Here is a 15,454-nt window from a genome sequence, read left to right on the forward strand (position 1 = left end):
TAACTAATAAACCAAACATAGTGAGTCCAAATTTGAAGAGATAAATATATGACTTAAATATATCGATTAAAAGATCGTGCATTCAGACATATCAATTAAGTTAACATACCTACATATATAACACTTTCATGTTTGTTCATACCATTAATTTCTTTATTTATTTTGTAGAACTTGTACATATATCAAACCCTAAATTGTAATTTTAAGGACATATCAAAAAACAGTTATATTCACACATAAAAATTAACTAATATGACACAATATAAAAGAACTTGTAACTATAACAAAATTAAAATAACCTATGAAAGTCAAAGTTTGCAAGTGGTAGACTAATTATATTTCAACCAAGTTTTGCTATATGTAAAATTATTTTAAAATGTTGTTGTACACTTAAAGTTATTAGTCCTAAAAGTATTCGTAATCAAAATTCCAATTTATTAATTATATTTTCAATCAAGTTGATATACATGATACGTGTATAAAATAAGGTATATGGCCTAAATATTTTATTGAGAAAAAAAAAAGGTAAATTTTAACATATAGGTTATATATATAAAGTATAATATTTAGCTTTTACATACCACAAGCATATCTAGAACAATTTATATTGCAAAATCTTCAAAAGTTAAATCTTTTTCTTAAAGACCCACGTCTGCTTTTTCTTTCTAATTTCTTTCTGAAAAACCGTATTTAGAATAAAATTAAGTTCCTCAAAGTACATATAATAGCTGTATTGATGCATCCATTACTCTTAGACTTTGCCTATAAGGAATAATTATAATTGGAAAGCCACCGGATTTCACGTTCATTATTCGATTAGAATTTTTCTAGTCACTTTATTATTATTGTCATTTCTTTTTGCTAAATTTGTTTAGAAAATTGTGATGGATGACTTGACATGACTACATTTGGGAGCTTTGCAAGTTTTCAATCTACTGTTCATGATCGAAACCCTACTGCTACGTCAATTATCTGAGAGATTGATGTGTCCATATTTTTGTTTAGGAAACATATCAATTTTTACTTTTCTATTCAGTTGAATAATTGTATTCATTTTTGCTCTAACTTTTTAAATTTACAAATTTTTTTTAAGCGAAATTAAATTTTAAAGGAACAGAAAATTTTGTATAAAAATATATTTTTAGTGAGAGAATATCTTTTTTAAAAAAGTGCTTAAACTTTGAACTGTAGGATTTTTGGTTGGGTAGAAAAGACTTGTTTTTCTCGAAAGAAGAAAAAAGAAAAAGGTAAAGATGGAGTTTGGTTAGAATTTATGGAATAAAATGTGAAAGTATTCTATGAATTTTGCAATTATATTCAAATACGCCTTCTATATATAATCTTTTTTTCTTCCTTTTTTCCTCTTTTCTTCAACATCAAACTTCTTTTACTGTAGCTTTTTTTTCTTAAAAAAAAAAAAACTCCACTGATTTTAAGATTGAAGTTGCAATTATACTTTTATTTAAACTTGTAAAATTAAAAATTAAGTTTTGAAATTTATCTAAATTCTAAAATTAAACCCTCAAACTTATTTAATTGTATAAATTGTATTGATTATATATATTCGATGATTTAATATTTATTACTTTTAAGTCTATTTTTTATGACCGTTATAAACTTGAGGATTCAATGTTAACAATTTCAGAAGCTTAAAGTCCAAATTATTGCTATTGAAAATTTAAGGATGTAATTGAACTACTATCATATACTTAAGTAGTCTGTGTAATTTACATTTTTTTTATTATCAAAGTTGTTGGGTTTGAGTTGTGAATTAGAGCATTTAACTAAATGAATATCATAACGACATACATTCTTTCCTTTAAAAAGTTGGAATGTTCTAGTCCTCATTTTTATTTATTATAATTTTGTATTTAAGAAAGTAAATCTAACGACAAAAGAAAAAAAAAAAGAAAAAAAGAAAAGAAAGGCATGTAACTTTTTATTTGGTAATAAAACTTTAAAAGAAACATGAATAGGACTTTGAAATTTATATTCCATAATTATTTCAATTTTTTATCCACATCTAGCAATAGTTAGGAAGCAATCAGATTTAAACAACTTTATTGGATAAATTTATCATTTATAAAAACAATCGTTACTTATCTTTGAACGTTAATGCAATTTATTTTTTTCTCCCCCTCCCCTGTGGCTCTCCTTAAGCCACTTCCCCATAATCTCAATTTTGAGCTACCCATCTACATCATAGGTACTTGTTTAATGTTATTGGAATGAAATTAGGAATATGTAAGGAATGTCTTTAACAGATTGTTAACCTAGTTGAAAATTGAGATACTTTGGTGCATCTACCAATTATATTACTCAACCATGCCGTTATATGCAAACAATGAAAACCAAATTGAATTTAGAAGGAATGGACATATATAATATATAATCCATAATTATTAATTTAAGTTGTATATGTGTATAGAGAGAAAAAGCAGTTTAAGTATATAAAAAAACAATTATTGATGCTTTTAAGGCACAAGAAAAAGAAGTGTGAGAACACAACTGGCAAAAATTTAGGAATGAAGCTAAGTTGGGTTAGTACAAATTAAAAAGGGGAGAAGAATAAAGTTGAAAGCCATATCAAACAGTTTGTGATGTTAACAAAAATTCAGACAACGAGGGCTTTGACAGATGCTTATAAAATGGTTTTGATTCTTTTGGAAGAAGCGCCATTGCCATTGATTATGCACATGAAAACCTTCCTTTATTTAAGTGGATTTCAACATCACCTCACCTCAAATTTTGGTGTGCCAACGAAATTTTTTTTCATCCATTCATGTTTTTGTCCTTTCTCGACGAGAGCATATACACTACTAATTAGTTGGATAATCGCTTGAGAAATTCCTTGTGTTATACTTTCTTTAAAAAGATGAGTTCGATGATCCAATTTGTAAGAACTCTTTGAATGCTTGAAAACATGAGTGATTTCAATCAAACTTTTTGCTTTGTATATTTTGGGAGTAGATGTATTAGAATAACATGTTAAAAAGAAAGTAATACTTTGCCTAAAGTGGAGAATTTTCAATCAACAATATATGTGGTCATGTTTTTTAGAGTTTTGATTGGAGGATCCATAGTTCAAAACTTTTAAAGTAGAAAGAGAAAAGGAGAGTTTGTAGTGGCAGAGAATGCTCTAAACTCCTTTTGAGAGTACATTTTTATTCTTTTTCGCAATGTTCAATTTGGAGGATTCATTGTAAGTCTTCAATCTTTTTCTTTAATCTGTTTGAGGGCAGATCCAATTTTGTAGGATATTATTTATTTTTATTTAAATTACAAGTTTATTAAAAAAATGTCTAATAAATTTATGATCTATTAGATGTAAGATTGAAAATTTAAATGATCATGGACAAAAACCATTTTTATGTGTCAAATTCAATTCATGAGGTGATACAGTTAAAATTGATTCAACCTAACAAAGGAACCAAGTTAGAAAGAAGAATTTTTTCAGCCTTTATATTATTTGATAATGAATTATTATATTATATTCCACCATTAGTAAGTGATTTTATAAAAAGAAAAAACCATATCATACCAATTGAAGTAAAAAGAATCCGAAACCAAATGGCTTTCCAACACCCCCTTTATGCATAAATGGAGATGTTGAAAAGATATATTACCCATTAATTAATTTTTCCAACTAAAATATATATAAAACAAAAACGAATTACAAAATCTCGACCCATGGTTTGTTTATATATCACTTCAAAACAAGGATTTGATTCCATTTCGTTTTGGATCGATTACAGTTTGAAAGAAAGAGAGAGAGAGAGAGAGAGAGAGAGAGAGAGAGAGAGAGAGAGAGAGAGAGAGAGAGAGAGAGAGACTCCTTTTATATTGAACCACAAAAAGAAGGGGAAAAAAAAAGTCAAATTCATTACATGGTCTAATGTTTTAGGTTAAGGATAAATTATTTGATGACACTAATATAGTTAACAATTTTATACCCTACTATTAGCAAGGATCATTAAAGTATCTGTGTGCCTGTATATTACACAATGTATTCGTAAATTGAAAAAGATTTGACATTAATTATTAGGGATCAACCGATATCTTCTATATCTTGTATGAATACGCATAAAACATAAAAAAATGTGTTCAATCAATTATTCTAAATATGAGTATGAATACTAATTATAAGATATATCACTTTTTTAACAAAATACTAGGGAAAATTGGGATCCAGAGGTGCACAGGAATGTTTTAACTAGGTTGACTCATCCTTACCACTCACTCTCACCATATTCTGATTCTAATCAGTTGTGTTAATTCAGGACAAAGTTTAATATGTACAAAGAGAGCTAGAGATAAAATTCATAGGTTAGTATAAAAGAGAAGAGCTTAAAAAGAATAGAGAAGAAAGCTTTCTAGTAAAGTACAATACTAAAAGAAACATCTAGACAGGATTTGGCATTTCAAAAAGAAAGGCAGCGAGCGACGTAATATCAACGCAAGATTGACTACAGGACTTTTTGATATAATTACAAGTAAAAATAATATACTCATCCAACAATACAATCAAAATATATTACTTTTATAAATCTAATGTTTTATAAAAATCTTTGTTTTTTCTTTTTTTTTTTCTAAAAGATGCAACAGGACTTTCTAAGTGTCATCGAACTTAGTACTCTCACTTAAATATGCTAATTAACTATGGAGTTCTAATATGGGATCCGATAAATTAGGTGATGGTACGGTCGCATCCATTTATCGAAATCTTTGTTGATATCTATATTTTATAGATATATCGTCTATAATATATATCGAATTTTTTTATAGAGATATTAGCATCAACTACTAGATACAACATCTAAATTCTTTCGTGATTATGTATCTCCTCTAGGTTCGAGGGTATTTTGAGAGTGCTAAGAATGTTTCCTTATTTGAGATAATTAGATGTACCTATTATATAATCCCTATCCTCTAGTACCTTTTTTTTGGAAAGAAAAAGTTTTAATCAAGGTATTTCTACAAATTTTCTGTTGTGCATTCAATAAATGTGAAATTGTGGGCCACATTATGACCTTATTAAGTAATTATATTTTTCTAGGGCAAGGGCGGACCATTTATTTTCTCTATTAACCAAATATGAAAATAACTAATGCACACATATATTTATATATATAATGTACACATATCTTAGAGGAATCTAAAGATCAAAGCGTTGTTAAGGAACTAAGAAAAACAATATATATATATATATAGGTAAAGAAAAAATTAACAAAAGCAAAACAATCTACACCAAACCTTTTTACTCGTTTTTTTTTTTTTTTTTCCTTTTTTACATATATTTCTACTCTCATAGTTCTTGAATTTGGAAAATAATTCGTCTATCAACTGAATCAAGAAGGCCAACATCATCAATTGATTGATCATTTGCAGTTCTATCTTCATCATCATCAATGGAAATATTCAAATCCAAAGCCAAACAAGGGGCCGTTTCTTCTTCTTCATGTTTTTGTTCATGATCTTTTTCTTTCTCCTCTTTATTTTGTTCTTGTTCTTGTTCATTTTCTTGTTGTTTTTTGATAGGAGGAGAGCAAGCTCTTGATCTTGCACTGAAGCTTTCACAGCTAAGAATAACAATGGCATCAGCTAAAGAAACTTGTTGGCCATCAGAGTTTGTGATTCTTCCTCCTTCTATTGCTCTTTTGAAACCCATTTGTGAAGAATAATCAGCTTGCTCAACATCTTCAACCAGAAATACTCTGTGGGGGTTTATGGAAACTGCCTCAGCAAATCGCTCTATGTAGCTGCAACTTTGTTCATCCCTTGATCTTTTGTTTCTACAATTATCTTCCGTTGAATCTCCGGATCTTGTGGACGAAAAGCTGCTTAATGTTATGGATACCAAATTTGATGTTGCTGATCCAAATATTACTCTAGCTAGCTCTTCTGCCACCTTCTCTTTTCCTCTTAGGTCATTGCCTGTTATTCAATCCATTCATTTATTAGTCCATTTAATTTTATCCTATATCATAGTTCAAATGTAAAGAAAAGAGAGCAATTTAACAAATAAATAAATTGAGAAAGTGAAAGTTAGATCCGCATATAGAGGGAGAGAAGTTTTATCAAAAGCGAAGAATATAAGATAATATAAATTACAAAGGCAATAGTAGAATTAGAGAGTTCATATATAATGCAACCCTCTCAACCTAGGGTTAAAATTGCAAATAACATATAATGTGCATATAATTTAGGTCCAAATTAAATTTAACTCATTCCCAACAATTGACCTAAGTTAGTGTGACTTTAAACTTTTTTTAATGATCATCTAATCAATTGATTTTGAGAATAATTCTAAACAAAACCAAAATGATTAACATCTTTAGACAGAAAATTGAAATTAGTTTGATAAATCAAATTTATTACTATTTAAAAAAAAAATACAAAAAAGAGAAAAATAAAAACTTTTTAAGTTACAAAATCTAAAAGGAAACACCCCTTCAAAAAGTTTTAATGAAACTTAAAAATAAAATCAAACCCACATAACACATGTATGGTCTAAAGACACTAAACCCTCAACTTCGCAAAACAAAAACATCCAAATAGAATAAAACTAACCATTATTGAAGTTAATAATTGAAAGAATTTAGATTACCTTGAAAAAGCAACCAAGTTTCTTCCTTGAAATCTCCATGGCCAATCTTGCCTTTTCTCCTACCCATCCCAGACCTACATTGAAGTACTGCACTAGCAATATCACCAACCACATTCTTCTGCCATGGCACCTTCTTCTCCAAAGCATTGCAAAGCCTCTTGAAATTTTCAGAGTTCAACTCCTTGAACCTACTCACATATTCACCCTCCAAAACAACATCGCTTCCCGATGATCCCGAAGACGGTGTCGAACCATGATTACTATTATTGTTATAATTACTACTCAAAACCATCAATGTCTTTGGCTCCACATTTCCCTCATAAAAATGGCCATGATGATCATCTTGAAGCTTCTCTTTTTGGGTGTTCCGTAAAAAATCGTAGTGATTATTACTATTATGATGTTGATGATGATCGTACGAAAACCCCGATGCTGAAGATGATGAATTTGGAAGAATACAAGAGAATGATAAACTTTTTTCAGAACAAGAAATACTATTGTTGTTATTTGAATTGATCTTGTGGATTGAATTGCATATGGAGTTCCACTTTTTGTAAAGCTCTCTGACTGTGACACACTTCGTCTGTTACAAAATAAGAAACAACCTAAGAGATAATGTCAAATAAATAATAATTATATCTACAAAAATTATTATTATCGAATTTACATTATTTTACAAAGATACAAAATCCCTCTTGGCTTTCTTTTTTGATTGGGAAATTTATCTCATACTTTTCGGGAGGATGAAATATTCCAAACAACTTTTTAATTCAATTGGAAAAGGGAAAAATCCTTTTCCACGTCTGATTTCCATTTATTATATGGCAAAAAATGAGTTCATACTTAACGATAGTGGAGGGGTTAATAATGGAATAATTCCCTATTTATAATATACATATATGTATTTGTAAAAGTTTCCTAGTTACAAAACAAGAGCTTCTTTTTATCTCTATTTATTGGAAGATTTAAATTTTTGTGGATTTCAAATTTTTGAGAGACAAAGTGGAATTCCACAAATTTCCCTTTTTTCCCCTTTTTTTTCAAGAAATCATATCATGACTATTGTTCCACTGACATAAAACATCTTATGAGAAAGATTATACAGTTCTTTTTAGCCAATGATCATGAGTTCCCATTATTGAATAGATGTCTAGAGTTTTGATTTTTTTTTTTTTTTTTGGCATTTCATGTGGGACTCATTTTTAAATAGTGGAATAAATTATGATTTGAAGTGTTTATACAAGATATATATAATGAAATTAAAGAAGACCTGGTCATTTTCTCCCATTGCTTTCTGCTCATTTTTGTATTGTTGAAGCCATGCAGGTAAAGGAGTTGAAGAGGTTGTTGATTCACTATTATTATTTGAATAATTTTGTAAGCTTCTTGCTTCTATCTCAAACTTTGCTGAACATTCACCGCAACAATTCAGCTCCTTTTCCTCATCTAATACAATCTCTTGCTTTTTCTCCTCCAAGGACTGACTTTGAATAATGTCACTACAAGAAATTTAAATAGATAAATAAATAAACCACCAATTAAAACTAGGTATCAAACAAAAATATTTCATATTTGGGGTTTGGCCCATTTCCAAAGATGACTTTTTTTTTATGGGAATTTGGAATAAGTGCTCAAAACAAAAACAAATATTATAAAATTCTCAAAAGGAAAATCAAAATAAAACAACCTTTATTGTTTTTCCACAGCTTTCTTTTTATTCTAATATTCCTCTTCTTTTTTTTTTTTTTCATTTTTCTCCCTTGAATTCAAAGTAAAGGGGCTATGAATATGAGAGCTAGCTTTGGAAGAAGAAAAAAAAAAGATATTGAAATAGTGAAATTATAAAAGAAAAAAAAGGAGAGAGAATATATAGTGATATAACCCAAAATCAAAAAAACATGACTTTACCAAAATTAAATTATAATTTTGTCTAACCTGTCAGTGATGAGACTCAACCTGAAGCTGCCTGTTGGAATTGTAAGAGGGTGAATAGCCAATAAAGTTTCTAGAGATGGATTTCCAGTTTTGCATCTCATATAAGTTTGGAATGTTGCAATTCCCATTATCCAAACATTAACTCCTCCTCCTTTTGGTTGATGAATTTGTTGATCATAATTCCCATATACTAATTTCCCTAATTCCATAATCATATGCTCCACCGGACAATAATACCCTCTTCTTTGATTACTTGAATGATAATAATAGTTCTCTCTATAATCTATACTCCATTTAATATCCCCAACATACAAAATCACCCCTTTCCCTATACAATAATTACTCCTTATCAAACTCTTTAGCTCCAAAACTTTCTCATCCACTTCAATTCTTGACCTATCCCTAAATGATGAAATTGAAAGATTAATGAACTTCACTTCCTTCAAACATTCAGGCACTTCCTTTTTCTCAACCCTCCCAATGGCTGCCTCCACCACACATTCAACATTTCCCACACACTCCCCTACAACCACTAAACTCCTCTTCTTCATCTCCGCCAACTCATTAATCACCGCTACAACATCCTCCTCCCTTGCTCGACCGGACGTTGTCGTCGCACCACCCAGAAGAGTAGTATTGTTGTTGTCTTCGCTGTTGTTATTACTCGCGGTCGTCGTATTGTGTTTGGATTTAGTAGAACAAGCTATATCAATAGAAATAGCTTGTTCTACTTTAGTTTTGACTTGTGTACTAGAGAAACGAGCTTCTTTCATAACACGACTAACACTAGGGTCATCCAAAATGGAAATAATGAGTTGTTCTAACTCGATTTTAACGGCTAGAAGCGGTTGTTGTTGGTTTTCGATGGATCCACGACGTTGATGAGCTTGAGCACGTTTGAAAGCAGCAACAAGAGCATTAGAGATAGAAGGATGAGATTGATGGTGGTGGTGATGAGATGAAGGGGTTAAAATAGGAGGAGTAGAATTAGAAGCAGGAAGACGATTTAAAGCGACATTAAAACAAAGTTCTAAAGCTTTACATTGAAGGGGATGAGAATGAGATTGAAGACAAGCAGTACGAAGAAGGCCAGTAGGAGGAGACAGCATAGTGCTAGCAACATGAAGAGGGGTGACTTGAGCATGGCCACGACGTTTAGCTAAAATAACAGCTTGTTTTACAACATTTAAAGCTTCACAAGTAAGAGCTTGTTGAACTGTGCAACCACCTGTTCTCATGATTAATAATATTTGGATTTTTGGATATGAAGAAGATCAAGAAGAAGAAGAAGAAGAAGAAGTAGAAGAAGAAGAAGAAGAAGAAGAAGAAGAAGAAGAAGAAGAAGAAGAAGAAATTATAGTAATTATAAATGCTTTTCTTGTAATTGAGGGTAAAAAATTTGTGGGTTGAAAGGGGGATTTATTTGTAGTGGGGAAGTGGAATGCATGTGCTGACAATTAAACAAGAGAGGCTAAGGGAATGGCAGCAGTATCAAAGGCAACTCAGCTTTGCCTTTGCCTTTGCCTTTGTTTTTGCTTTTGGTTTTTTCTCTCTTTCTCTTTCTCTCTACAAATACACTAAAAGGATAAATATAAATGTTTTTTTTTTTTTTTGTTAAGGTATTTGTATATTCATAGGAAGGGCACTAACATCAAAATCAATATAATCTCTTCATTTTTTTTCCAAGTGGACAACAAATCTTTCTAACAATCTCATATTTTATAGTTATATATACACTCTATATCTCTTTCTTTTTTTTTCCCACACTATTTTACAAGACTAACTACCATTGGGATATACTCTTTTTTTTGTTTTTGTTTGTTAGTATATGTTCTTTTATATATATATATATAAGGGTAAGTGGGGATTCATTCATTGAATTAGAACTCTAAAAAATTTACTAACAATTTTGGGGCAGACAGCATATAACCTAAATCAACTTTACTTTTGTTTTGTTTATAGAAAAATGATCATATTTTGTTAAGACGTGTGAAAAGAAAAAAAAAATTTAACTTCACATTATTGGGTTTCATAATGTAAAATAATCTTTTTTTAAAACAAATATTTGAATGGTCATAGAAGAATTAGTGAGTGCATCAAGATATGATCTTAACAAGGTGGACACATTCTTAACGCGCTCTTATCACACACCTATGCTAAAAAATGTTATAGTAATCAAAAAAAGAAATATATATTGAGAAGTTAGATAATACAAAAAAGAATAGATAAGATAAAAAGACTTACAATTAAACAAAAGATTATAAAAACTGAGTTGATGTGATCTTCCCATGATGCAAAATTAACGTTGGTGCATAGTATGTATGGATTATATTAAATATAGTGGAAATAAAACAATAGGGTTTGAATGAATAAAACCCTATTAGTCCACACCATAGGTAACATATATTATTTAACCTAGTATTATTGTTTTAGGAAAATAAATAAAAAGGCATTAAATTAAAATCATAAAATCCATTTTAATTTAGTTGGCGAAGGCAGAGAGAGAGAGAGAGAGAGAGAGAGAGGTTTGATTTGATTTGAAATGAAATGAAATGAAATGAAAGAAAAGAGTATCCACAAACACCGATGGCCTGAAAAGAGAGAGAATAGGGAAGTGTGTGTGTGTGTGTGTGTGTGTGTGTAATGTATATTACTATTATTATTTATTACTGATGTTGGGAATCAAACACATGTTGGAGTGAGGACTTTGAATTGATCAAACCCATTTGATGCATTCCCAATCCAATTCAATTCCTTATTAATTTTTTATTTTTAATTCAATGAACGCACCCCCAAAATTCCCTTCCTTCATTCTTCATTCTTCATTATTCTCTATTCTTTCTTAAAAGCTGCTTCCTTTACTTCTCCCCCTTTCTCTCTCCCATTATTTAATTATATGCATATATATAATCCTACCTACATCATTCTTTATATACATTCATTTTTGTAATTATAGCCATTTTGAGTGACGTAATATTCCTAAAACAATAACATTTCAACATTAAATATTCATTGTTTTTTGTTTTTATTTTTATTTTCTTTATATATAATTTTATTTAACACAAATGGATCGATCATGAATCGCATGCATCGAAGTATCTTAAACATATCCGTAGCACCTTCATCATACCTAACTTTTATATATAATTATAAATTTAGTTAAAGTTTATATGTATATATAGATATCATAAGATAGAATAGATATATATTTCAATTAGATTGACATGTTTCTAATACTCTTATCGTACGTCAAAAAAAAAAAAAAACTTCATTGATAATATAAGCAAGAGAATGTCCCAGTTAGAAAGCAAAAAGTAGAAGTATAAAGAAGAGAAGCTGAAGAAAAGTTTTCTAACTAAACATGATACAAATAGGGTTATACAGTAGCTTACGATGAGTTGAAATTACACATATATTGTATCTAAATTGATTAACTAACTATATGTCCAAGATTTGTTTAAGAAAAAATGACATAATAATTTTAAAACTCAGCTGTAGGAACTCAATGAAGTATAAAGATGAGTGAAACAAAGTTTTGCAAGGTTAGAATTTATTTGATTTTTCTTGAAGTATAAGATTTAAAAGATGCAACTCTATCTCTTAAAAAAGAATTAAATAAACAGAAGGTTTTGAAAATCTCTTCATCCTGTTTTTTGTTGTTAAGTGTGTGTAGGTGTGAATGTGATGTCACTCATTTGTTTCTCTTTTTTATTTTCAATTCTCTGATCTTTCCAGGTGGGAACAAAGAAATTTACTATTATTTATATTTAAATATTAAAGCACCTATATGTTTTCAAACAAATATTAACTATGTTAGATGAAAAATACAGGCAAAGTTTCACTGTCTTCTAAATTAAAAAAATAATCGTGAGTTTATAAGGAATGATAAATGGTATTAGATCTTTTGGGATAAAATCAAAAACAAAACCACGAGAGTTTATATTCGAAAAAGACAATATCATACTATTGTTCAGATATCTAAGGATCCATTTTTTCTAATAAATTATATAACTCAACCTACTTAAGATATCTAGATTTGTCTGCTAATCCTTCGATTTTTATTTCCACTTGATGATTGCAAGAATATTTCACGTACGTATTTTATTTCTATACTAACACAATTTTTAAAATAAAAATTTGTAGATATGGCAAAAAGAAGGAGGCTCAATTGGCCTAATACTTGTATTATCAAACTCGAAGCTCAATTTTTTTTGTATTAATTAATCAATACTTGTGTAATATATATCTATATAATCCATAAGTAACCTGATATTACTATACTGTTATCAGTTGAGCCTTGTATAAGATAAATGGCTAATATATTACACCATAATATCATTAGGAATTTAAGCAACACTTGTTAACACAGATATATCATAGTATTTCAAGATTGAAATTATTGCTTCTTTCATTATACATGAAGCCATTGAAAAAGAATAAAGTTACGATTACCTCTATCAACATATGGATCCATTAAAACACACAGACATCGAAATTCTTTGGATGGTATTAGCATTTTTCTTTTTGAATTACTAACCCCATCTAGATCAAGACAGGAAAAAAAATTAAAAGCGAAAAAGAAAAGAAAAGAAAGAAAGGAAAAAACAAAAGAAAAAGAAAAGAAGTTTTCTCTTTTGCCATCCGCCATAGCTAAGAAATATATAGTAATTTCTCCAACACAACAAACGAGAGAGATCTGTTTTTTCATTCCTCAATCATCTTCAACTTTAACCTTTTTCTTTTTTCTCTCTTTTTTTCTCTCTCGTTTTTTTGACACAAAAAAAAACTTGACAGAGAATTAGGAAGGAAAAAAAAAAGTAGTTTTCATGTAAAAGAAAAAAAAAAGAGAGAAAATGCTCAAACAATCATGGAATAAAGATTAAAGAGGGTGCCGATCTAAAGAGACTTCACAGTCACCTATGCATGAGATCGATATTTGATTTCTTTAGTATCATTGGTAATTAATTAAGATATTATTATTTAATTAATAAAACATAATAGTTAACATGCAAAAAAATGTGTTATTTACATTTTAAACTCCCTTTAACCTTTTCTCTTTGCTTCATATCTAGGTGCATTCCCTTAAAAAGTTTTCCAAACTGTTCATGAAATTCATACTTTACCACTTTATTAGAACCATATTTTGTTACTAACTTTAGATACTTTATCCTTAAACTTGTTATTCATGAATTATAATAGGTTTTATTAGGCTTCTATGTTGAACCTTTTAATACATTTTCAATAAATAAATAAAGAGATTTTTCGGATGAAAAATCATCATTCATGCATTATAACAAAATGTAGTTTTTCTTTTGTTGAATATGTGTGGAAATGAGAGGTACTTCAGTCTGTCTATTTTTCGTTTAATTTAACATTTTTCAACGAGATACTAAAGGTTGAAAGGATTAGTAGATCCATCTATACCTAGATGTCTTAACTAGGTTGACCCATCTTCAACTTACTCATCATACCTCAAATTCAAAGTTATGCATTAATTCAAATAAGTATATACAAAGGGAGAGCCTGAGGTGAGCCCAAAATTAGATAAAAATACAAATAGAGAGAAACTAGAGGAAAAGCCTTTCTATTAATTAAGTGATCATACTGTAAATGCATCACAATTAAGTATAAAAAGGCAAGACTTCGTACACCAAAGAGTGGATGATATTTAACTTTTCGATTTACACAAAACTCAACAACTAAATCTTTGTGACTAATTACCATTTGAAGCCAAAAGAAAATAAAGATTTAGGTTTTCAGAGAGCAAAAGAAGATCAGTTGGTGAAGTGAAAAAAAAACGTTGGGAGTGATTATAATAATTGCAAAAAGAACTATAGAAACTTGAATCCATATTGTTTGTAGGGACTCAAAAATAAAATTTTCTTAAAAAAAAAAAAAGGTAAAAATGTAGTCCAAGTCGAAGTGCAAGAACTTGTGCCAAAACTGTACATAAATATTTAAAAATGCTTTTGAGTTTGAAGCTAAGTGTGATCCCTTGGTCAAAAAGTTAAGTTATAGTATCCATCTTTGTTGTCCTAAAAAGACATACAAAGAGCACCCAATAATTTGAACAACAGAAAGCATTCTATGGGGTTTAAAATGCTCCAAAAGGAGTGTTTGAATATTGAAAAAAAAAAAAGAAAAAAAAGAAAGAATAAAGAAAGAAAGGAAGAAAGAAAAAATAGAAGAAGAAGAAGAAGAAGAAGAAGAAGAGAATAAATGTATTTGCTTCATATGCACCCTAACTCCCTTGTCTTTCTGTCTCCATTTTTTTTAACTTTCAAAGAGTAACTATAACAAAAGCTAAATCTATAGATATACTCCCAAATCAAAGTTTAGCTTCAAAGTGAATATATAGTTTATTTAGATATCATGGGTCCTTTTGAATATTATTTTTTTCTTCATAGGAGATAATTAACAATAACTATAATAGAGATGCATATATATATATATATATATATATATATATATATATATATATATATATACGTGTGTGTATAGATTTGATTGAAATTATGGTTGGTTGGGTATTGGTTTAGTTAAAGGAGGGGGAAAAAAGCAAAGGGGGCAGTGTGTGAGAAAAAAAGTTGATATTTAAAAGCAAAATATGGCATTATCTACTCAAAAGGGGTGCTCATTTATGCTTTTGAGTCTTCAAAATAAGCATCTTTGGTCCCTCTACGTGGCCATGTGAGTTAAAGCAATAACCACAAAACCATATTTGTATTTCTTGGCACTAAATAATAAAAATACTTACAAAGAAAGTGCATACAGAGGCTTAAAGCTTACGATTTAAAGGGGAAAAATAAAGTTAGTCCAATTTTGAAATGACAGGCTTAAGTTAATGTAAAGGTGATACGTACCATCCCACCCCACAAAACTACTTTTCCCAAAAGTTTTACTATTAAACAA

The 15,454-nt window shown here is 29.3% G+C and overlaps 1 protein-coding gene across 1 annotated transcript; it reads right to left on the bottom strand.

The window, feature by feature from the left end:
- Nucleotides 1-5,065: 5,065 nt before the first annotated feature.
- On the bottom strand, nucleotides 5,066-10,088 carry LOC103486668 (protein SMAX1-LIKE 3). The gene is made up of 4 exons (XM_051084111.1): nucleotides 8,543-10,088; nucleotides 7,878-8,106; nucleotides 6,608-7,190; nucleotides 5,066-5,934 (listed from the first exon to the last, which is right to left on the bottom strand). The coding sequence occupies exons 1-4, from the start codon at nucleotides 9,778-9,780 to the stop codon at nucleotides 5,306-5,308; spliced, it is 2,679 nt and encodes an 892-aa protein (XP_050940068.1). The 5' UTR covers nucleotides 9,781-10,088; the 3' UTR covers nucleotides 5,066-5,305.
- Nucleotides 10,089-15,454: the final 5,366 nt, after the last annotated feature.

Source organism: Cucumis melo, chromosome 4 (genome assembly GCF_025177605.1).
Source record: "Cucumis melo cultivar AY chromosome 4, USDA_Cmelo_AY_1.0, whole genome shotgun sequence".
NCBI lineage: Eukaryota > Viridiplantae > Streptophyta > Magnoliopsida > Cucurbitales > Cucurbitaceae > Cucumis > Cucumis melo.